At 34.0% G+C, this 25,898-nt stretch overlaps 1 protein-coding gene across 1 annotated transcript in view; it reads left to right on the forward strand.

Annotated features, from left to right (window-relative positions):
• Positions 1 to 2,690: 2,690 nt before the first annotated feature.
• The window catches only part of LOC139966294 (uncharacterized), a 35,920-nt gene continuing 12,712 nt past the window's right edge, over positions 2,691 to 25,898 (forward strand). Inside the window, exon 1 of the mRNA XM_071969149.1 lies at positions 2,691 to 3,720. Within this exon, the coding sequence (XP_071825250.1) occupies positions 3,192 to 3,720 (529 nt within the window). The 5' untranslated portion in view covers positions 2,691 to 3,191. The remainder of the gene's footprint in view (positions 3,721 to 25,898) is intronic.

Consider the following 25,898-nt stretch of genomic DNA (forward strand, 5'->3'; position numbering starts at 1 on the left):
CAACTCTAGGCCGACGAATCGGATATTATTATATTAAAGATGCAGTCAGCAAACCAAAATGGACCACATGTGTTTTTGAAGGGTTCATTGATAAACTATTTTATTCATTTTCTGGTGTCTTAAAGATTTTCCACTAAGGTGCTTCATGTTCTCTCCCGTTACCCAAACGGGAATTCAAGTGAAACCCTGTCCTCGCCAGAGAAAGTCTGAGAGATCCAAATCCAGCCGTCTACAGGTGCCAAAGTTGTCCACCCAAACCTTGGTTGGGCTTGGATGAATGTGGAATATCATAAAGAGGGGGCCAATTTCGTTTGTTGCGTCGGGAACCTGTTTCCTCCTTGCTATATACCACTGTATGGTCATATAACGTGTGCCGTTTAATGAAACATACATGTTACACAGATCCCTTGAAACCTTGGCGTTGAAGAAAATCGGAATTCCTTGTGGCTTTGTACATTAAACATTTGGTATTATCAGTAGGGTATAATGTATGAAATATGATAGAAACACTACAATCTTTCAATGGAGGCCAATTGCTAGTAAATCTGTCTATACGTTTTGATTCATATCCCGCCTAAATCCGGTATTGTTAATATTATTCAGATCAAAAGATATACAAGGTATATACACAGTAGTAAAATGTCCATATCGGAGTGACAACTGAGACTCAATTGTAAAGCCAGTGTTAAGTAATGTCACAGGCACGTCGAAGAAGGAAGCTCATGGGAAAATGACAAATTCATTGTCTAAAAAACCCTTTCCCAGTGTGCACCATGTACCGTGCTACCCCTACCCCCCCCCCCCCTCCACTTCTTCCTCATGTTCTCATAAGAAAAACAAATGTCGTTAGTGTCCTTAAAGCTTCCGAGTATGTTGGAAGAGAAGAAAACTGACATCAATATGGTGTGTCTTTATGAATTGTCTTTCTTACAGATATAAAACTTCAGAATATGGAACATATTTGAGGTATTTTCATAAATATGGAAATGTAAATAGTTTTATTTACCAATACACGGCATTACAATTTACCTAAACTGACAGGCCGGGTGTCGGGTGTGGTGTTCCGGGTGTCCAATCGTAGTACCTATAGCCCACGTGTAGCCCATGAGCACTCCATTATTAATGATGTCATCCACGGGTTCGTCATATGAACCGAATATACGATACATGCCGACTTATGAGTTTGTCGTTATATGGGTATGTACGTTATCATATGCATAAGAATGTGCTCTCATATTTTGCTAACGATTTTTTAAACAGAATATGTATCTAAAATATGCGTGAATGTAAAATACAATTAGAAATGTACCTGTAAACATTGTAGATCCTCGACATTGAAGTGCATTGTCCTAGTAAATACACCGACTTTATCCTTTATGTATATGAAGCACGTAATGGGGGAGGGGTGTGGCAGCAATCTGAGAGGACATTCCAGTTAATCATATCAAACAAACAAAAAGGCTCAGATATATTTGATATTACAATGCGATGGAAAATCCAGAACAGTAAAAAACCTTCCAGCCTCCACAGGGATTCGATTCCGGGGCCTCTCGCTAGATATGCGGACACCCTAACCACTAGGTTATGGACACTAATTGTCTGTCCAGAGGTTCGAAACCAGTACTATATATATATATATATATATATATATATATTTAATATATAAATATTATGTATTTATATATAAATATTATATATATATAGTATTTATATATAAATGAAAATATATATATATATATATATAAATGAAAACTTAATGAGAATATTAACGTAATATATATATATATATATATATATATATATATATATATATATATATATAAATATATATATATATATATATATATAGATATATATAGATATATATTGATATATATATTATATATTTGCGATGAGTTATTTTGAATCTCTGATTTGATAAATCTCTGGACTATTATTCCAAACAGAAGGATTAAACTTCTTTATGAGAACCATACCCTCCTTCAGTTCAAACCATACATATAAAAATTTGTATACATCTTTGATATTTTGTTATTGTAACGTCAAGTTGTTCAATAAGTAGGTTAAAATCAATAAATAAAACTTTGTTTGTTATCATCAATCTAAGCGGTTTACCGCTGATTCATGGTTTCTTCGCAATTTCCATGGCTTTTGTTTTTTGTTTCAATTCTCGTTGACCGATCCAACCCTATCTTCGTCTCTCCTCTTTTTTCACATCCAAGCTTTCCCGACGTTGGAGGTCTGTCGTCTATTTGCTCATGGTATACTTAGCATCATAATTTTTTTCCTTAGACGCTTTTACTGCATAACCAATGTAGAGCAATTTAGCGAGCAGGCTAGAAACCTACAGCGGTCGTAATCTTCACCTATGTTAACCCGTCCCCCCATACAGTACAAAATGTAAATGGTTTGACTCGAAATAAAATCGACATAAAAAGTTTGCTTCTCTCTAATCAGGACGTAAAGTTGGCAGTTAAATCCTCTCAGTTTTACAATAGGTGAGCGTTGCTACACCATATCAAGCGTGCTCTCTTGTCCACTTCAAAGGAGCACCGCATTTGGACTTTGTCTCCTTATTGCTCATCCCTTGTTTTTTTTTTCTATCTTTTTTCTTTCTGGGATTTTTTTTCTTCTGCCGTGGACTCAACGAACTCGTACACACAGTAAACTTGATGATAATAATAGCACGAATTTCAATTGTCGAATTGTTGAAAAGGGATCTGAACAGAACACAAACTTCGAATAGAAAATTCGTTCTGCTACAGCGCTTGTGAACAAATCTATACACTAGGCTCTGTGATAGACGACGTATCAGCCATACACACGCAAAAAAACAAAAGTTACCATCGAATCACGTGATGTGTTATTCATCGTGGTATTGGTGAAAAGAAGGAAGGTCGATGGGGTCAGACATAAATGGTACTTAACAACTTTAACAACACATTCTAACCCAGGCGTTTGAAGATCGCACACTGTACCATGCAACTATAAACTTGTTCCATGGTCATTTTTAGTACCTTTTTTTTTGTACAGTGTGATCGTGTTGTTATTGTTGAAGCGTGTAATTTTTTTATTCTCTTGCGTTTCTTTGCACATGGTTATTGGGATCGAGAGATTACTGGCTAATTTTTTTTCTTCCATTGTGGAATTATATAGTGTGGACCAATTTTTTTTGGTAAAAGGAAGTGGATATGATGATGCAAATAGGATCCGAACAGACGAACTGGCAAGCACAGAGAACCAACAACATGGTGAATTCCACAGAGAGTTGTGCGTCGGAGTATAGGGGATTATCGTCCTCCGCTCCCAACGGGTACTATGGATCGGGACATGGCCGTTCTCAAAGAGGCCCCTATAATTCCTCGTCTTACGTAGGCTTAAATGGGGGCTATAACGACTCTAATAATTCCCTCCATTACTCTCATTTCTATGGGCCAAACGAGCCGGTCTCCACATCAGCCAGTCCCGAGGAGATACCCAACAGCCATAGCCCTATCAGCTATACCTCTAACGCATGGAACGGCAACGACCACAGACAGTCGATGGCGTACGCCACGACGCCCCGCCATTACCCCCACGCCTTCAACAACTCAGCAGCTTTTTTACCGTCGACGGGTTCAACGCCTCACACCCACCCGGCTCATCATCAACAACAATACTTTACCAGTGGGGGTTGCTCGGCAGGTTATATGAATAGCCCCTTCCCGCTGGATATGTCCGGTAAGTTTCAGCTATCCTTTGCATCAATCCACCCCCCCCCCCTCAACAGCCTCACGTACACACTAGATTTTTATATAGTCCAAAAACATTACTTTTAACAGTAAATTGTTTTGCATTCTATCTCTTGACGAACTCTCATAAACTCACTTTACGAGGTTATCAAGGGAGTTCTAAGTATTTTTCTTGCAGTAATAATAAAAATATCGTTTGAAGATATAAAATAAAAACATATGGGTCGTTTACGCGATTACATTACGCTTTCATTGTATTAACCCATTTGACCGCATAACTTGCGTTATTTGCTCCTTACTATATTTATATACATATCGCAAGCAGGATTTTTTGTTATGGAGGGAAATATTAACATGGTAAGTTTGTCACCAGTTTTCAGCCAAAAACTTTGCTTTTTCTCAGAAAATCGTATCGACTTTTCTTGTGTAATTAATTGTATATAGATATTCGATATATCTGTGTAACACTTTTCAGCTGATCTCTGTTCTTTGAACGAAATTGGCAGAAGAAGAAAAATCTCGCCAAGTTGAGGAGTATCAATCCGCTGCGAATCCCAATTTTGTTTCTAACTAAAATATGATATAATCTTGAAGAAAAAATCTAATGTGATATGACAGAAATCTCAGGGGCACCAGCCACTATACTGAGTACAAAGCAACAACAAATAAAGCACGGTTTTATTCTTCAATTTTAATTTCAATGTTCCACAATTTACGTTAAATTTTGAAGACGATTTCGGGTTTTTTTATGGAAGAAATTTAACTTTCGTTTAATTGTGATGTTATATAATATTCGAAAAGTTTCCATTAGTTGAGAAAACAAATTAAAAGAAAACCGTTGCAACAAAGTGATTATGTTTTATAGCAGTTAGTAAGATACAAAACGCAGCCAGAATGTGATTTGTATTTCAAGGAAGCTTCATTAAACGATAGTAAATGAAATTTGATTTTTATGACGAAACCATGATACCGCCAAAACGTGGCTGTTGTTATAGGATAAATTACTCTCTTCCTACTTAAGCAAAGACGGTTTTCATCCTCGGTGTAAATCCCCCCAGTCAAAATATATATATGAAAATAATGACTTTACTTGTTTGGTTATAGGCCAATATTAACGGTTAAGCATAAATCAAATATTTGCAACGGGACGGCTTGGCATGGTGAAACTCAGTGACTACTGCTAAATCTTTGTGTTCGGGTGAACGTACCCGTCACCCCGAAGAGCTACCCGCTATAAGCGGTTAACATTGTTCAGTAGCAATTGTTTATTTTTCAGATAAAAACGATTCAAAATTCGCATCAAATAGTTTTAATTTTGAAAACACCGGATATTGAAAATAATTTCTAAACAGTTAATTTTGAGATCTGTTTCTCAAACAAAGTAGTGTTACTATTTGTTCACTTTGACATGTGGAAACCAACACTGAAAATAGTTCCTTCTACACCTTTTTTTTCTGCTTGAAAAATCTTTGAACACCGATTTAAACATTCTGGCAATCGCATTCACTTTGTAGAAACAAGAATGGAAACCATTCAACATCAAAAGTATCTGTTTTTGTCTCTATTTACTGGTTGGAACAAATATTAGTTTCGCTTTGACAACATTAGATACTGTCTGCTCGTCATTCTAGATTATTATGTAAGCAGTGTCACCTAAAATAGGTAATATCGACCCTTTTTACCCCATCAATTACTATAAATGGTAGATTAATCGAAAGTGACCGGTTTGTCGACCCTCTGTATAAGACTAATACCTCCTTATGAAACTCTTTCGTCAAGCAAATATTTGGCGATATTTATAAATTACTGAAATTTTCTCAAACTTTTCTTCTGTTTTTAGGGTGGCTGATGAGTGGATGTGGGGGGGGGGGGGGTTGTACAATTAGTTCTCCCTTATCATACAAACGTACCTCCAAGTTGTTTTGATATCATCTGTTTGATTTTTTGTATTATCAGTTTTAAAAAAATCATCTAGGCCGTTTATTAACTATATACACCCCAAAATATTAAGCAGGTTGTCATCAATTATTTTACACCATTTTGTGATTTTTCTCTACTCTGCTGCTTCCCATTTTTTTCTATAAATATTGCTAAAAGACAAAGTGTCAAAAAATAATATATATATATATTATATATATATATATATATATACCCCTCACCTATATATATATATATATATATATATATATATATATATATATATATATATATATATATAGGTGAGGGGTAAGGGGAAGGGGTGGAGGGGACTTTGAAGACACAATGTTTCATGATTCAAGAAGATGGTTTCACTTTGCACCACGCACCATGTGTCAGCTATATCCAATTGATTCAACGTTTATGCTCAAGTTTTATATGTTTTTCTACCTTCTCGCTATAATATTTCGCCGCGTTTGATCAATGTTAATAAAAACAACTCTGCTTTTGAAATACTTCCGAAAAGTTAAGAGTTTCGTCCTTGTAAAGGGACATAAAAAGCATGTCTTTCTTGTTTCGGTCGGGATTTACAGGTGAGAACAATTTGTCAAGTAATTAAACTGCAGTTTAATGACTCATTCAACGTATTCATGACAAGAATAATGGAAACAAAAGACCAAAATGAAAAGACAAGCAAAATGAAAACCGGGTATTGTGCTATATATTAACGATAACAACAAGTATTCAGTGTATTGTACATGACTGAAATATTTCATAAGTAATACTGGAGAATTCATCGAAAACTTAGTGCATGTAATTTCACTTTCTTTGGGGTTAAAATGAAGCTTTATAGGATATGATGGAAAACTATGAAAATATGATTTCTTTTGTTGCAGATTATTTAGGTTACTTAGAGGGGTTTGGCTCAATTCAAGAATTTTGTAGGACCCAGCGCCCCCCCCCCCCCCCGCTTCCAAACAACCTCTGTCCCAAATGTTGTTGATGACTTGACGTTTCGTCAAATAGATTTAAAATTTCATTTTATCAAACTGAATTCTGCTTTTTTTTTTGTTCCCTCTGAGTTCTTTCCAAGGAGGTATAGTTAGGCCTACACAGTTACAGAGGTTACCTACATAAGACCTACATTAGCCTAACATCTCATTTTCATGTAACCACATAGTACCTATTCATACGTATACATGTAGTTGACAAATTCATAAACTATATGAATTTGAAAGAAAGAAAGCGTTTAGAAATCTCATAAGAATGTACCGTCCATTAGTTTGGCCAACAGTTCAGTTAAATTTCATAAAATGAAATAGTAAAAGCGAAAATTGTTAAATTTTCTAATTTTGTATTATGCACGTGATTTAACATTATGACAAATAGTATCGAGTAGACGAATCGTTAATAATTAAGTCAAATTTATTAAATATTTGCACATTAGACGTCACTTTATTACAAATGAAGCGACAGGAGAGTATTTAAGATAAGAAGTTATCCATCGCAACTCCCTGTATTAATACTTGGTACAGTGTACAGTAGGTTTGATAAAATTGTTGTACAAATGTAAACGGGTTGATTACAAAGCGGTTATTATATCCTCGGTTATTAGAAATCTCAATAACTGTATTTAGGAATATTTTCTATTCTAGCTTATATAAGATTTCACCACGGTTTAAAGAACATATTAACTTCAAGGGAAAAATTCTTAAGTAATTTTCTCCTTATTTTGTTATCATTATTTTTCTTATTGGCAACCACGTCTTTGTATGTAACACATCTCAACGAGTTAACCCCTTTAAGTTAGCCTTATACCACATAATCTCTTTAGTTTAATTTTCTTCAAGTTTTTATGATTATTTTTTTTTTTGTACTTCCAAAATTCCATAACCAATGTAGCTCATTTAGCTTTTATAATTCAAGTTTATTTTAATTTAAACTATAAAAATTGATAATTTAATTGATAAATTTTCCAATATTTTGTGATGCAGGTTTCTTATGCTATAATAGCGAGGAAATAAATTATTAATTATAAATGTGTACAATTATCTTCCCTTTGTGCAAGATTCTTGAAGGATATCTTTGAAACTTCTCAAATATTCGGTATAGGTTTTGTAAAATTGTTGAGTTAACGCAGAACGATAAAAGATTTTTTTTTTCATTTGCCATTCGACCTTAGAGACTACTGTTCGGGTTGCAATTATCTTACAGCATATGTCACATTTTACCTTTATATTTTAGTCCTTAAACACCATCATCATAATCGGAAGATGCCCTCCCTTTACAGAAATAAATAGATACCATTGATTTTGTTTTGCACTTATTTACAAAATGCAAAGTAGGAGAAACTATCATTCTATTGAAATGTAATTTGAAAATTAACTTAAAAAAAAAACAAGGAATTATAGCAATTTTGAAGTGAGGGTAAAGGTTGAAGAACATACTGGTTTTCTCACGACAACAAAAATCTGCCTCTAAAAAAGACAATGGCTTATTGTTCTTGTCATGGTATTCTTTACACAATGCATATGTTCTCCACAATATGTACTACATTTGAAAAGTTCAACACAGCGACAGAAATGCTTTATATTCACTTATCGACAAAGACAGTGGGGCCGGATCGGCGGGGGGGGGGGGTGGGGGTGTTGCTGGAGGGATTTTTAATATTGAAAGTTTTAACCTTTTTTCCTTTCATTCAGCACATTTTCTTGAAGATTTCCAACTTTCTTCAATAATACAGAAAGAAACGAAAAGACGTTTACTGTAGCACACTACCATATGCGATTACAAAATGTACTCAGATTTTCTTTGTGGTTTAGAACCCTTTTTTACTTTATTTGTTTGCAAACGTTCAATAACTGCAGACTTTCTCAGCTTTGTAAATAGACAGTTAAAGGCACATTAGGTTACAGTCTTCAGTATACATGTGTACTCTCACTGCCTGAAGTGTTTACTAAAACGGAAAATATTCAACCCAGTCAGTCGTTCGATCTGTTCGTCTTAATTATCGACCCTTCTTTTCTATTATAAGAGCTTATGAGCACGTTCACTGATTTCTTTCGGATAAAGGGCATAAACTTATTATTAATCCGTTCGATAATAGTAAATCGAAATGTCTTGTCTGAGGTGACTTATACTGCTATAACATCTTTGTGGTGAATACGGCTACGTGATGAACATAGCCCGATGATTGTTTGGTATAGGCTAACATGAATCAAACTATTTATAATATTTAACATTTAACATGAAAAAAAGGATTAAGGTATGAGAACTAGATAATCTGTCCATTACTCTCTTGAGTGCTCTCTCTCTCAATAATTGAAGTAAAACAATAGGAAAGAGCATAAAATTAAAGTCATGTGATAACATATCAAAACAAAGATTTAATACAAATGTACTTCTATACAGAGATCATATAACACATAAATGTGAACATAATGAAAATAGATTAGGTGAAAAAAAGGATGCCATGATTTCTCTGCAAGAAATATATTGTGCTCATAGTAAAACAGAGATTCACAACGAATCTTTCTTTGAAAGAATGCCAACTGGGAGAACATACCAGTTTATCACCCTAATATTAATTTGTCTTAAATTTATGCTGATACATGAAGAAAGTAGCCTATATCTATATCTATACATATCATTCTTTCTTATTTTCTGCGTTTCTTTGGTAAGATGCAATGCGTACATATACTGTATATTCATTCATATATGCATAAATACATACATACTGACTGACTCACTGACTAACTTATGGAAAGACTCATGCAGGGTTTAGTACATTACCCAGCTAAATTAAACACACTATGTACATACCTCATGTCTAATTGCAATTTTCTTTCTAATGCATTATGTACAACATATAGTATAATTTGTAACGTTGGTATATAATCATATCTTGTCTCAACTTGTAATCAAGGCGATCTTTTTGTAAGTTTCTTTGGAAGCGCCATTTTGGTCACTAAGTTCATGTAAATCATATATAAGATTCTGTATTTTGCCTTCATATTGCAAAGGAGGTTTAAGTAATCCCAGTCGTCGTTTAAGCAGTTTGTGCTTCTCTCGATACTTAGTAATAGTTGACATTACTGTAGGTGTACCATATAGATTCATCCTTGTCATTTTCACAGGAAACACAAAAGGAATTGAAATATTTCAAATTTGTCAAAAGTCGGTCCAAATCTTTTCTTCATATTAATACGTTAGTAGCTTACTATACCTCTCAATACACATGTGTTTATCCTCAAGTTGGGGACACTGTTTATATTCAATTTTTTTTAATAATAAGGGCAAGAAAATGAGTGACACATTAAAACAGAAATATACAAGTATGATATTAGCCTAATAACGGTACCCGTTTGGAAACTTGCTGAAAAGTGGTGAAATTTCTATATTATTCAACCTCTAAATGGGTGGGACAATTTTGAAGTCAACAAATAGTGTAAATCAAACAGGAAAACATATACAGTCATATAGAAGTGTGCACGCGAATTTTACTAAACACTTGTTACTGTTATATGCATCAGTAGGCAACGTTTATGTATTGAAAAAAAAACACGGGTATTTTAAGTTTCACCAGGAAGCGCTATCAAAGGTCTCACAATTTGGCTATCAAAATAAAAACGGTTGCTTCGGAAACATGAAAATAAAGTATGTCATGGTTACATATCAAAACAGATTCAGTGACTATGATTAATTCGACCTCTACAACAGATCTTTAGAGAATGATGTTAGTTTTATTAAAGTTCTTCAGCTAATTAACAAACTCATTGTCATCATTTTCGGTGCAAGAAGCAAAATAAGGTCTGGTATTGCATGCATAGCATCTATAGATATGTTGGTTGTTATTTCAATACCGAGAACGCATTCAACGAATTTCTGAAGCCAAATGTTTACCAATCTAAATGTCAATAATATAAGGTGTTAAATTCAAGGACATTTGGCGTGCCTTGATTTTGTTTCCCCTTTCTGTTGTAAACGCATAGAAATGTTTTTTTGTTTTCAATACAAAAGAACACAATCTTTCTACCAAGTCATGTAAGGTATGTCTTTTGTACATAACTGCGGGAATGAAGAAATCCTAGTCTGAGGTCGTGTTGTTCGTCCTGCTTTTATTAAAAAAATACAAAACTTATATTATGAAACGAGGTAAGCGCCAGACAAAAAAAAGAAGGGTTATCGGAATGTCAAGACACGTGATTAATTAATTACGAAATGATGAAATTTTACAGGTTAGTTTTGGGTGGTCATATTCCTGCTAAAAATCTTGCTATTACGAGTTGTGATACGTCATTGCTACATTGATCACTTGAATTGACCAATTTCATCGTCATGGAAGGAGACAGACCTATAAATGAAAGCAAAAAGGAGATTAAATTTGCTTCACCGATTTTTTGGACGGTTAAATCAGGATTCGCGCGACATGACAGTTTCATAGCATTTAACATAGCGTAGGCTATTATGAAAGAAGAAAAAAGGTTCTCTTTCAGCTTTCGTCCAAGATCATATACTGTATAGACCTGATTGTAACGGGGAAAAAACACAAATAAACGAGTTGATTGACTTTTCAATTTCCCCCTCCTCAACCCCACCCCCCCCCCCAAAAAAAAATAATATTGCAAGTTACTAACATAAAACAATAACATACTGTACGTTGCATTCTACTCCGCATTTTCCTTAAATTTTCACTTTCTGTTTGTAAGATTTCTGTCATTATTAATCCAGAATATGTTTTATTTTGAAAACTTTCATGTGAAGGCTATATTTCTCCGTTTCATTCTTGGAACTTAATCAAACCCGAATTACTTCTTTTATCCTATAGCCTAAATAAATATATCAACTGTATAGGCAATGTTACAGCACATAACACGTGTATTTTATATAAAATAAGATAATAAATGTGCATGAAATATCTACATTTAATGTGGTCATTGGGACAATATGAGTATGGTGATCGCATCCTCTACAAGTTAAAAACATAACTCGTGTCTTGATAACTTTTGAAGTAAAACCAAGCATTTCTACCAAATCCCGTTGTTTCATAACTGTCCCCGTTATGCATATATGTAATCATGATACACTGTGTATATATATACATATACTGTAACACTGTCAACCTGTAACGTTCAAAACCACGCACCATAGACTCATAAGAACAAACAGTAATATGTCTGATGTGAAAGGGTGGGAAGGAACCATAAGAGGGTAATCGGTATAGTTTGGCAGCCGTCGAACACGCGGTGTTGTTTGTTGAATAAACCCAGTCTACATGTGTCGAAAGGGTTAAGCAGAGTGTGCAATATTTACAAAACAATATTGTGGTGGCTTTTTAATAACTTACACAAGCTAAACTCTAGAAGCTAAATCCATTATCTTTAACTCTTATCTATGAGACACCACACAAAGTCTTTAACAGAGAGAATAGGAGTTATTGCAGCTAATTGTTTCTCGCATGAATGGACATTTTGTAGTACACTGGATGAAAAGGTTGATTATGAAAAAAATCGGCAATATTTGTCTAAGTAGACTCGACACATGTGACCCGAACCTTGATTTGATAACTTGGTCTGTGCTCACTGACTGACTGTACTATCAGTATACCTTCCGTGTATAGGCCTATACATTTTAGTCGGCTAGGATATGTGGCATCCAGTTTGCTTTATATCAAGACAGATTTCGTCCCTTTCTTAACCCTCTTCCACCCCGCCACCCCCCCCCCCGCCCTCCTCATTTTTATTTAATTTCGTGTGCTTATCATTCCATATTTTAGTTTTATGTATCATCGATTCAATCGGTTGTATTGAACTATTTTGTCGAATAGGTTTATGAAATGGGATAAAATTTGAACTTTTAACGGAATTATATGATTGACACAAGTTAATTCGATATTAGTACAATTTCAGCAAACGTGTATAGCATCATGGAATTACTTTGGTTATATGTGACACAATGAATTGGAAATTTCCATAAATGGCTGGTCGGGTCCAGTTGGGGGGTGGGGGGGTAGGGGTAGTGGTGGTGGGTGGGGTGGCCACTTCGGTAAATGGATTAGTATACGGCTTATCCGTTCTATTTCGCGTAACTGGATCATTGTTTTTACTATAGATGTCTATACTAATTGATTAGATTATGTTGTGCAGACAAGCTGAAAGCAAAAGAGGTCCAGTTCGCAAAAAAAGTTAGCTTCAAACAACCACTTAGTTCTTGCCTTTTTCATTTTCCATTATTTTCACTGTGAGATATGGCTATTACAGTGAGGGAGTGACAGGGGCTTCCACAAAATTTGAAACTGATAAGCTCAGAGGATGCAAAATAAATAATCGTCCCTATAAAGCTACAGTATGTGGAATGTTAACTTCAATTAAGCAAATCTAAAATCAGATTCAAAACAATTTTAAATCGAACGGGATTTTTTTTTTTTGCAAAATAAATATTGATATTGGCTGCTCAAAAATGATATATTTTGTTTTTCTTCTCATGTTTAGATTTTCCGTTGCATTAGTCCTTAATCTTTTGATGACATGTTTCAATAAGATCCGTTTGCTAAATATAGTCACGTGAGCTCAGTGAATATTTGACAGTGAAATTCTGCTATATTTTAATATCAATTTCTGTGCTCAGAAAAATTGAGTAACTCTGTCTTTATCGTATATGCAATAAATGTTCTTTTCTCTCTCTCTCTTTAATTCTTTAAATAACAGCTACGGGCAAGTGACAAACAAAAAAACAAAGTCGTAATACAGAAATTTTTAACTGACAGTACCTTATATTAACAATTACAAAGAAAAACAAATTCTAACAAATATCCTCCGCCAATCTCCTTTGTTCTTCCACATCAAAAAGTCTTAAGGAATTGGCTGATCGATTTGAAGGGAATCGCTTCATGTTAACTCTACTAAGTAGCTGTTCCGCGAATTTCTGAACGGCTGTGGAGACGAATAATCTGCCTTTTTGTTTCAAAATTTGAATATTAAACTATAGATGAACTAGTTTACCAAACTACATCACCCATGCAAATAGTAATATCCACCAACTTACTGTAGGTTTAAACATGATAAGTACATTTGACCTCTTTCATTCAACAACACCATGACCTATAAAATATTTTCATATGCAAACTATGTTATGTGTATTAAATCCTCACATTCTTGTATAAACAAAAACACAAAACAACGTATATATGCTTTTAACCAGAATTGTCTACATATTATTCATATTTTTTTATACTTTTTTCTTCCTTTCATCCTTTCTGCCCAAGCCCTGCCTTTTCATCTTTTGCCACATGTTTGTTTGATATTTCAGTTTTTTGGGGGTCTTTTCTTACGAAATGAGACTGAATTTTTGTGACATAAGACCGGTTGTGTAGGACCTATATGCATTTGTTCATGGTGTAGCCATTATTATGTTTATACAGCATATAAAATATGAGCAAGGAACTATGAATTTCGAGTTAATTGGCACGTAATAATTCATGCTAACCTGCAGACCGCCGATCCATATACCTATAACCGTAAAGTTCCAACAGGACAATGTCCCCTTTTCGCATTCTGTAAATGATAAACGTACTAAACTTTATACAAAAATTCCCAAAAATAGGTCTTCGATAAACTGAAGCAGTGTGCGCATATATAATTGCAAGACGCCAAATATATTTCTCCTTTTGGTTTCATAATTTTTTTCTCTTTTTCAAGTTTGATTTGGTCAGTTCATTGCCCTTTAAATCTGCGAATGATTGCAATTATCTATTTTGTTTGTTTTTCTCATCATAAGTGCTAATTCAAGCAAATTAGAGCAACGCTATAGAACGAGATCTAAATCTGAAGAATTGTTCCGCCTGCAGTATATGAAAACATATATATATATATATATATATATATATATATATATATATATATATATATATATATATATATATATATATATATATATATATATTGGCTGTTTTACTCCCAATCACTTACCTAATTCAATTATTGTATCTCACTCGAGATCCAGCCTTTCTCTAAATGTAGCATAGTTGTTTAACAGTTTTTCCGTTATTCCTATATATATATATATATATATATATATATATATATCACATAGAATGGTGGTCAATATTCACAAAGAGTGCTCTATGCCAAGGCAGAGCTAGAATATCACATAATATACTTAACTAAACGAGTAGCAGTATGATGATAGTTTAGTTAAGTATATTATGTGATATATATATATATATATATATATATATATATATATATATATATATATATATATATATATATATATATATATATATATATACTGTATATATTACTTCCTTTGCGGTACCTTTTTATTAAAATATTTGGAAGAAAAATAATATAATATTTTATTTTACATTGCACCATTGTTACACCTCTTGTTAAAACATGTTGTTGATCCCTTTTCTCGTTCTGATTGCGAGACTGAGGTCTTTATTTATTTCGATGAACTAAAACATTTTTAATACTTTACTACAACTCAAAATTAATGACCATAATCTTTCAGACTATTATTAATGTTTTTTTAATATTTTTTATTATACTTCTAGGCTCATAGCTTGAGTAATATTTTTTAATCATCAGTCTAACCTTAAGGTAACTGGTTTTCTTAGAATTTAAAGCTTTATAAAACAAACTTCTACTTCACCCAATAGGCAGGTAGGTTTATTATAGACTCTGGTGAAACGTTACGGCACTGTTTAACAGTGAACAATCTGTTAAACCGATTTTATCATAAATTTGATTTCTAAAATCTTCATTTTTCAGGATCTGATTGTAGTAATATCGAACGCATCGTACTACAGTAGTGTATACCATGCATGTTACCGTACATTATTCCACAAAAATCGAACAAGGTACTGAAGTACGAAATTTATTCATATGGAAACTTGGCAGAAAATCATAAAACCGAAATTTGAGTTTATCTCACATCATTTTTTTTTCTATATTCGTATGATATATATGAACTCCCAAATTGTTGAACTATGGACTGTGTACCTCGGTTACGCAAATTATATGTTAAACCAACTTCTTGTTGTAAACTTGTTCTAAAAGTGTGTGTATATAAGCTATATAAGATACTGTTATGTTGTTTCATTTTATTTTAATTTAATTTAATTTTTCTTCGGGAAGGGGTAGGGTAGAAGTTTGCGAGTTACCAACATATAGATTAATTAACGTGGGCCACGAGGTTCAGAGAATTAAAAAAAGAAAACTTTGAGTTACTAGAGAGTTAATCTTTGAAATGGCAGAATGTGGTTACATATTATCAACTTGTGATCAAAATATTAATTTCATATTAAACACTTCTTTCATTATATTATGTAATTCGTGAGTGAGAAAATGTACAGCTTAACTGGTACAAATTTGATTTAATTTAAAACAGTGCATGAACTTTGATTTAATCTATAAAATCGACACGCGTATTACCATTAACCTCTTCGTTCCGAGTGACCATTGATCTCATACATTATGATATATGATTTCATTCATAATTTCATAAGATTGAAAATTTTTAATCTCACTTTCGATTGACCTTCTTTTGTTTGTTAATTTCTTCAACGAATTATCAAGAAAACGGTCTCTACGACATGGAATGAACACTAAAAGAAAAACAACGTAGGAGATTAATTTTGTACTGCTTTCAAATATTTTATGGTGAAAATTAATACCATGGAGGAATTTTCACCCCCACGAAAAAGAATAATTTTTTGTCCTTTTCGATTGCCGGTTATTTTAGATTGGTTTACCAAATTTCGTTTAGATTGAAATTTACTCACACTAAATTTTCAATCTATACTGAATAAATAATAACGATATTGGACCGGACAAAAGGCGTGTCACTTTGCATTGTTAATGCCAAATATTCTCCTCGTACGATAGACGAACAACATTCACTCTCTCTGTTTAAAAAGTACGGTAACATTAGGACGACACGAGTATACAGTCTTTCTTGAATCACTCCATTACTGCAGAGGTTAGTTATATGCCAATCAAAGGCTCGAAGATTGGCGCCAATTAAGTTCCTTTTTTTAAACGAAGTATTTGTCAGTTGATACTCTCCGAAAGCCCTTGTTTACTAGGACTCCAAATGAAACGGATGATTGTAACAGACTATCATAAATTTGGAAATGGTATATACGCCCATGTGGGATTGTATGTACGGAGTATACACAGTGTAACGCCTTACAAAACATGTCGGAATGTTTATCTTTATATAGGTTTAACTGCAGTAGAATGCTGCAGTTGCATACACCTGGGCATGTTCAGATACAGTTAACAAGGGTTTAGCCTACAGTACTGTAATTGTTCATTAACATACCAGCAACAACAACAAATAAATAAATAATAAAATTATTATAAAAAATCACGTGATTTGGTGGAGATTTATTTGGATCAAATGTGATCGAATGATACATCTGTGAAACTTTTCTTTTCAACATTTTCTTTTTTCGATTTTCGAAATATCTTAATTCTGGATAAGTCTTACTAACTAAAAAGGGTCGTGCGATTGTTCTAATATCAAGAGACTTATTAACATATTCATGATCTTATCTGGACATCACAGTGCAAAATATTTGTAATAAATGAGTATGAACGGGGGTTCTAAATGGTATACTTCCGTCAGTGTTCAGTGACCTAACATAATGTGTTCTTATATATGAGCTTGGGAGAAATTAATTTGAAAGCTTATTTTAGTTTCTATTAAAGGTTCGTTGTCTTACACCCTATCATGAAACATCTTATTGAGAAATGACTGATCAGGTATTTCATCATACTCATGATCAAGTACATGGTTTGCATGTTCTTAGGTAAAATTCCGGCGATATTAGCAGTATACCGTTCTAATAGTTAGTTTAATGAGCATGTTATCTTTCATTAAAAGAAGTACACATATGAAATCATTATTTTGTTATAAACACAATCTCCCCTTTGTGAGGTTCAAAATCTGACTTCATATTGCTACTATTTTAATTTTTCATTAAAGTACTAGTTCCGCGATAAACACTAACTATATAGCAGTCCTATTTAATAGCATACTTCACGGTCGTATGCACTGACTGGTATACAGAGTAACCCTCCGTCATACCTATGGCATGAATCAGGCTAGTTTCAACATTTCCGCCAACTTGGCACGTAATTTACGCCTTTTATAAATTACCCCCTTTTTTGGAAAAGAAAAGAAAGAATTTGTTTCCGGCAGACCAATTCAATAAAAAGGACTTAGATGAAGAAGTGCTTGAGATGTTTCCTGGAAGATGTCTGATGACATCATTAAGATTTGTGCAGCGATTTAGGTACATCTTACTGTTAAATGTCATTTTTAACTGTACGTTGAAATAAACTTCCGCGTCTTGCTAATTTTCAATATCCAAGAATATGTGTTCTTCACAGTGAGTACGGATTTACAGTGATTTTTATAAAACTTCATCAAAACACATCGATTTTACAAAACATGGATGTTTCATAATATTGTAATGTGTTTATTTATGTTCATATAAAACTTGTACGTTATAACTTATAAGCAAACCTTCATTTTGCTATTTATTCTCTACAAAAAGAGTATAGTATCCTATACTAATTATCCTGTAGCACAACGTACCGACTTGAGCAAGTCTACTGCACATTGAACGACTTGGGCAAGTCTACTGTACATTCAACTTCAGCATTAAAACATCATTTCCTTTTATTGACCGCAGTTAACAGCATTTTGTTCTGTCAAAAACTTACCGAGTGTGATTTTAAATTTACGATTAACATTGATCAAATTAAGACACATTCCTGAAAATTAACGAATTCGAAAGAATTTTAGAAAAATGTATCACTTATAGATTCGCCATTTCATTCCATGTTTATCACATGCCATTCTAAATTAACGTTTCATTCACATAAGAAAGAATATTATTTATATCACAACTAAATGTACTGCATAAAAGGATATGTACCTATCTCATCTGTATTTCTGTGTTCCTGTGAGTTCGTTTTAGTTTCCCCCTCAAAGAAGAGCCAGCTAGAATCGAAACGTCAGTCTCTCGCATTTTTATACAGCGAAGCCCTACCTACCAAACAGCCTTTGCTAAGCAGTTTTTCAAGTTTTATCTTTCCCCCTTGTCTCTCTTTGAATATAGAGTGTTATAAAAAGTTACAGAATCCACGCGTTTTAATACTTGCAAGATTTGGCATGTTACTTCTTGGACCTAATCTCCGTATATAAGCTGTATATGTTTACAACAAACATATCATGATTTATGTATGCTTTTAAATTCTTTACAAACACAACACACACACTGAACAGGAAAAGTAAGTCTATTTGCTATACTTGATTAAGTCACTAATCAAGCTCAAAAATCTGCTTAGGTGATTGAATTTTCTCATTCATCCCTCAAGATTTCTTGTCAATCCGTCTCTTTTTACAATGCCTTGTTTGCAAACTTTCTGGAAATAATTCGTTAATTCCTTTGACTCGACACTTGTTGTGGGGGGAAGATTTTCTCGCGTAAACCGATTCACTTTTGTAAACACCTCTTCAAGTGCCCGTATCGTTTTAATTGGTCATCAAGAATACCTCAATCAGGAACCACAGCACGCTCAATTGGGGAAATCGTTACCAGTCCTATAACTCAATTGATTGTATGACTCCCCCACCATAGCCTAAGCAGCTTAGGCTCGCTTCGCATTAACGGAGAAAACCCCATTTTGACCTAAAGCTTTACGTTGAATTGTTATCCCATTGTCCTGCAATTGAAGGCAATAAGAGGCGGCACAGCTTTGATGTTTAATCACTGCAATTCGCCTTCTCCTCTAAATTTGTTTTCTTTTTGCTCTTTTGTTAAACCGGGCGATCTCTGGTTAAATCGAAATTTTTGTGACTGTGATACCCACTTAAAACATTCTAATCTTATTCAATAGCCCCACCAACGTGGTTTTGTCGGTGCCGATCTTTTGTATTATTCTTCCTATTCAAAGTGGCCATCATTAACACCTAAACTATCAATAGCTACAAGGTGATTTGCACGCCCTGTGGCCCATCTCTTTGAAAGATATCAACCCTCTGACATCAAGTGATATCAATTGATTCTATGACTTTTTTTTATGTGCCCCATTCTATATTGTCTCAAATCGTTTTGTCGATATCATGTCTTTCATGAGAAGACGGACCGGCGATTTAAGAAAAAAACACGACCTCATCATCTTTTCAATTTGACTTGCAACTCACTGACACAGAGACAAATTGAAAACATACCATAAAATGTCTCAGGAGAAACAAATTAGACCGGACATTGTATGGATTTTTTTTTTAAATTCCATGGTACATTATGTTATGAGGCCTCATTTAAAAGTGCCATAAGGTTTCTTGGCCTTTCAGCTAAGATCATTAGTGATAACACTGTAAAGCTTACCTTTCTGTAAGAAATGTTAAAGTGGTTTAAGTTCGTGGATATAAGAAAAAATAAGATCAAGTATGGGAAACAAACTTCTGTACAGTATGAATATTCTTATATATTATTCATAGCTGCAATTACTGCAACAATATTCATTTCTCACATATATTTAGCGGTGCCAACGTATGTGTGGCAAACATGGTATTGGTCTGAATGACAATATTTTTGCACAGTGGAGACTTTAAAACAGGGATTCCCTAACTGGGTGCATGAACCACAAGGGGGTGCGTGAGTCCATCCCAAGGGGTCCGTGAGACGTTTCTGAAAGTCAGAACTAGAGTATTTTTGTTGAACTAAAATCTGATATATCATATAATTTAGTAATGTACAAAAGTCGTACCTATCGACACACTCTTTTCGCGTTCCATACGCATATGTTGCCATAGTACCGTACCGTGCATGCGATAAATAACTGAATTATGAAACAGACGTTTTTTTTTATTACAATATTATACTATAAACTTGATCTTTCACGAATCACTATTATGCGTATTATAGTATAATAATGACTCAGACCGTGTCTCGAAATGTTGGGGGTTCGTGGACAACTCTGACATCCACAGGGGTTTTGTAGGGGGATAAAGTTAGGGAAACCCTGCTTTTAAACGTATCAGTTGCATGTCCACTTATAATGAGACATCTATGGTCTTCGTATTTCTTTGGCTGATGAATATCGACGATGCAGGATTTTAAAAGAAGGAGGTGGTGTGACCCTGGCCTGGAAAGTCCCTGGTGGGGAGCCGGAGGGGGGGTTCCCTCAAAATATTGTCGTGAACAGGTCAGTGCATTCTGAGGCACATGTATGGGCTATAAATTAGGTCTATAATAAGGTCTACACGCAATGTTGTGATAATAACTAAATTTCATTTTAGTGTGGGGTCGAAAAAGAAGGAAGAATTGAGAGGTGGGGGGGGGGTTACACCCGCACCCCTGGATCCGCGCCAGGGAATAGATTATACGTGTTATCTGGAAAAGCTCTACTGGCACTTGAAGAATTCCCCGGAAACTGTATGCAGCCTATGAATATGCATGATGCTCATGCAGGAGGGTACACACTGACCCACTGAGATTTTAGCACAATTGTTACAGGACGTTCTAAGATACATCAGTTCATTTCAGAATATGAAATGACACGCTGTACTAGTCATGACGTCATCGTGATCGATCACGTGGATATGTTTCTTCTGTAATGAGACCGTGGGGATTAGAACGAGATTAGTCTGGCAATCGTGTCGTTATGCTAGTTTCCTTTCTTACAAATCCGTAGAGAAAAGTTACTCGTTATCAAACCCTCATTATCATTGTCAGTATAGGTAGAGTCAACAATATCAGAAATACAAAGGAAGACAACCAATGTTTTACATTACCCCCTCCCCCCCCCGCCCACCCTCGCCCCAATCGAAATAGCTTAAAGGTGGTAACTCGACGTCATTCTCTTGAATGATTAGTTATATTTTTACGGTAATGGAGAGACCATTGATTATATTACATCATGTCAAAGCTTCCCTGGTTACATCAAGTACATTAATTATAAGCCTACCAACGTGAGTTGTTTTGGGGAAGAGTTTTCAATTGTCTTTCCTTGAGGATGTCTCAATATTGTAGCACAATATCTATGTACCGATCAGGTAAAGAAAAAATATTCGCAAATCATCTTACAAGCAGTAGACGTAATGTTGTATTATCTTAAAATTCTATACACACAGTATATTACAGAATTTCAGCAACATTTTCATTTTCCTAGGCACTGTTTTCCTTTTAAACATTTCTCAATATATTTGAATAATTTTTTATGGTTACTATACGCAAAGGTAAGGGGGCTACTTTTGAAGAAGGGTTGGGGGGGGGGGGGGTACAGGCATGTTCCCCTGAAACAAAAGGAGCAAACAATGGAACCAATGTTTTGCCCTGGAAACTGACACGAGAACAAATTGAAACTCCATACTGAGGGCGCTAAACTTAAACGATCGATGAGACATCTGTCTCTCAAAACGACACAAAAAGATCGATTTTGCTTTCAGGTTGAACTTTTTTATCGATTATGAATTATACAAAGAAAGAAGAAATTCAATGTTTATTCACCTCTTGTGTTGATCAGGAATTATTTGATAACGTTGTGATTTTTTGGACAAGGTAAAAGTAGCATATGTATAGTAAAATGCCTATCTATTCCATTCGAATAATCTCACTTGGCTAGCACAGTCATGATCACACAGTTATAGTTTTCGATGAAAGGGGACTGGGGTCAGGCGCGTAGCCAAGGGGGGGGCGAAGGGGGCGGCCGCCCCCCCCCCCCTTGAGCATATTTTGTACAAAATTTTTAAAGGTTTTTATGATATCGCTAGTATTTTCAAAAGAGAAAATGCTAAGATGCAACTTACAAGGCATGGGAAGTGCCATTTCCTGCGATCTGGGAGGCATTTACAGCCAAAATTTTCTTGTACGCTTCGCGCCAACCATGGTGGCGCTACGCTTAGATAGTTTGCAATGCGGAATCTACAGTTTCGCCCCTCCCTTGGCAAATTCCTGGCTACGCGCCTGACTGGGGTTGAAGGTGGATCAAGTGGGTTTGCTTGGGTGAATTTTCTTTAAATGCACTATAGTAACCCTGTTCGAGTTGCACGGTGTGTGTTCTGACGTATGCCAAAGACAATTTCACACTTTGTATGTGTCGATGACTCTTAAGAGGATTAAAATTCCACCCTTATTTAAGAGTGACTTTATGACAATTTAGCTCTACAACTATTGCGTATTTTTCGCTGTATGTAAGAGCTAACTTTGCAAGAGTTTTACCCTTAGGAAAAGACTGAATTCATTCCTAGATAGAGTGATAATTTTGAGCACTCTCAGAGAAGTAAATTCAGAAGTACATGTTACCTCAAACCTCCCATAGAAACGTTAAACTTCTGGACAATTTTATCCCCCCCCCCCCCATGAAAAAAACAGGCCAAAGACATTTCTTACATAAAAATGACTGTTTCAAATTGATAAGGAGAATAATTATTTAATTTCTCTGATATATTTGCATGTAGGGATATATATATATATATTCTATAATTATAGGGAAAGTTTTTTATCTAAATAAAGCATTGCAAAGGACCTCGGTGAGTGACGTCATTCAACATCTCCAAAATTTCTTACGTAAATCACATCTTTTTGTCTATATCCTCCATTCGGACTAGGTGTAGCAAGTTGATCGAGTCTGACACCGTGACACTATACCCGAACTCGGCCCTAGAAAACAGATATCTAACAAGCGATGATTTTTATTATGCATGTTCTAGTTCAGCTTTTTAAGTTATGTTCCCTTAATCCAGTATGTAAAGGGGGTGGGGGGGGGGCGAGAGTAAATTCTTATGTCTCAAGAGTGTATAGTTTACTTACAGAAAAGGGGAAAAATCATACAATAGGTATATTTTATATTTGTGGGATAATGTTGCAGCAAAAGTTGAACGTTTCCGAGACGAGAAGATATGTTTATATATAGGTATATATTTATATAATATATATATATATATATATATATATATATATATATATATATATATAATTTTGTGAAATGATCATCATAAATATTAGCAAGAAATTTGCTCATAATTCTACGATTATGAACTACCGTATTTGAAAGAAGAATCATAAAGAGATCGAAAACAACTTACACATTTGCATCACATAAAAATGATAATACATTTGCAACTTTGTTCTTATCATTTTTATCACAATTTCTTCACGTTTCTTCGTGATCATTACGGTAAATGTGTTCTTCTAAATGTTTAACAGAATGTTGTAGTTGGCTTCTTATCAACGACGCACCTTTTCAGATTTATTGTTATTGCTATTATTATCTTTTTTCCCCTTTTTTTGTCAAAGAAACAGACAAAATTGTTTTGTTCAAAATCTTAATATGAATTATGCACAGTTAAGTAGAAATAATTAATATTAAAAGTGACATTTCCTCATCGCTAAAATTCTTCTGTTTAATGTTAAATGCAATTGTCGATTGTTTAATGCAAGATTATACCTATTTACTAATTCTTTTGTCTCAATAAACCGTAACTATTTTGTAGGCATTTTAAGCTATTTTGTTCGTTGTTGTTTAAGTTGTAAGTAGTGATTTAGGTGTTGTTATGTGTTAGTTAGTCAACGTGTCAGACCGTGACGTCACACCGTGAAATTAATTGTTCACATTAAAAAAAAAAAATCAGTCTCCGCTGATGGAGGAAGAAAAACCATATTTTGAATTTTCAAAATGCTGACATTTTCGAAATTTTGAAAGTTTTGAAAACACGTGCATCTGACAACGAGAAATAGCTGGTCGTTATAACCTGACAGTTACCGTACAATAATGGTTTCTATATTTTTTACATCTGTCAAATGATGTAGCTAAAAAATATATAAAAACTACGAAGTTAGATAACTAGTTTATAATATTTGTAGTAGAAATGATTTTTTTACAATACTTGTGTGCGTCCCAAATAGCTTCACGTATTGTTAGAAATTCAACAAAAATGTGAGTTTTGTATAGCACTAGTTACTAGGTACCATGAAAGGATAGATGTGTAAATTAAACCTAAGCGTATAAGATGCATATGAACAGTTATTCAAGCGCTCTGCGAATCTATCTTATTTTACTATGGGAGACTAAACATTAGATCTACGAATTATTTTAATTAATTTAATCAATATAGGATGAAAAGGTTTCCAATTCGTTGAGCTACAATCGCAAAATAATATAAGAATGATGATTTTATCTGCTTGTATTCCTACATTAGCAGACAAAGGAAAGTAGGATTACTTAAGCTGGTCGTTTCATATCATTCCATTCCTTAATCCAAATGTAGTCTAAAGAACGATTCCTTTCACAACTATATTTTGTATTTCTTTGTATGAAACAAGTAAATATGTTAATATGTGATAATGTTGTGGCGAAAACAAATAAATTATATGGAAAGAAAAAATGACAATATAAAAGAGATTACATATTTTATTCAAAATTGAAGAAACGGTACAAAAAGAAACGTTAAGGAAAATGAACAAAGGTTAAAAAAGAAATATTTTAAAACAAGAGCTTACACATTGTAGGAATAAAAATTCATTGTTTTAGTTGATAACAGAGTAAATCGAAGCTAAAATCTGAATAATTATATCTCAGAAAAACATTGGATGGAGATCATGGGATTAAAGCAAATTTCTAATATGAAGACTAATTCCATGTCATATGCCAATAAGGACTTAAATGAATTTGCATAACCAATTCTGGGCTGAAGTTTGTTATTTTCATCAAGTTATAAATGACTCTTTGTCCACACTTTGCAAGGTAGAATAATTCATAGGGTTTATACAAGCTGTACAATATATATATAATTATAATATAATAATATAATTTGTAGTTTTAGTGAGTATACTTATTCAATTTATATTATATTATACTATTATTTATACTATATTTAGTTATATTATACTACACGGTGCCTAGAATAAATCATCAGTTTGTTATTTGATGAATGTCATTTAATATAAATTGTTACCTATTGAGTCTGCACCCGACTTGCACCTTACTTAATATCAATATTACTTAACCAGTGGATTATTTAGATTGTTCATCAATCATCCTATGTATGTTCTTTCGTTATTCTCTATGGTGCAACAAGATCTTGCACCTATTTTGCACCATTTTTTAAAACCATTTTGTCATTTGAATATACTATTTGTAATGCATATAGGTTTTGCACTCACTTTGCACCCTTTCTCATCTTATCATGTCCTTTTATCATAGTTACTTTAACATATTCATCTTGCAC

This window comes from Apostichopus japonicus, chromosome 4, assembly GCF_037975245.1.
Source record: "Apostichopus japonicus isolate 1M-3 chromosome 4, ASM3797524v1, whole genome shotgun sequence".
Classification (NCBI taxonomy): domain Eukaryota; kingdom Metazoa; phylum Echinodermata; class Holothuroidea; order Aspidochirotida; family Stichopodidae; genus Apostichopus; species Apostichopus japonicus.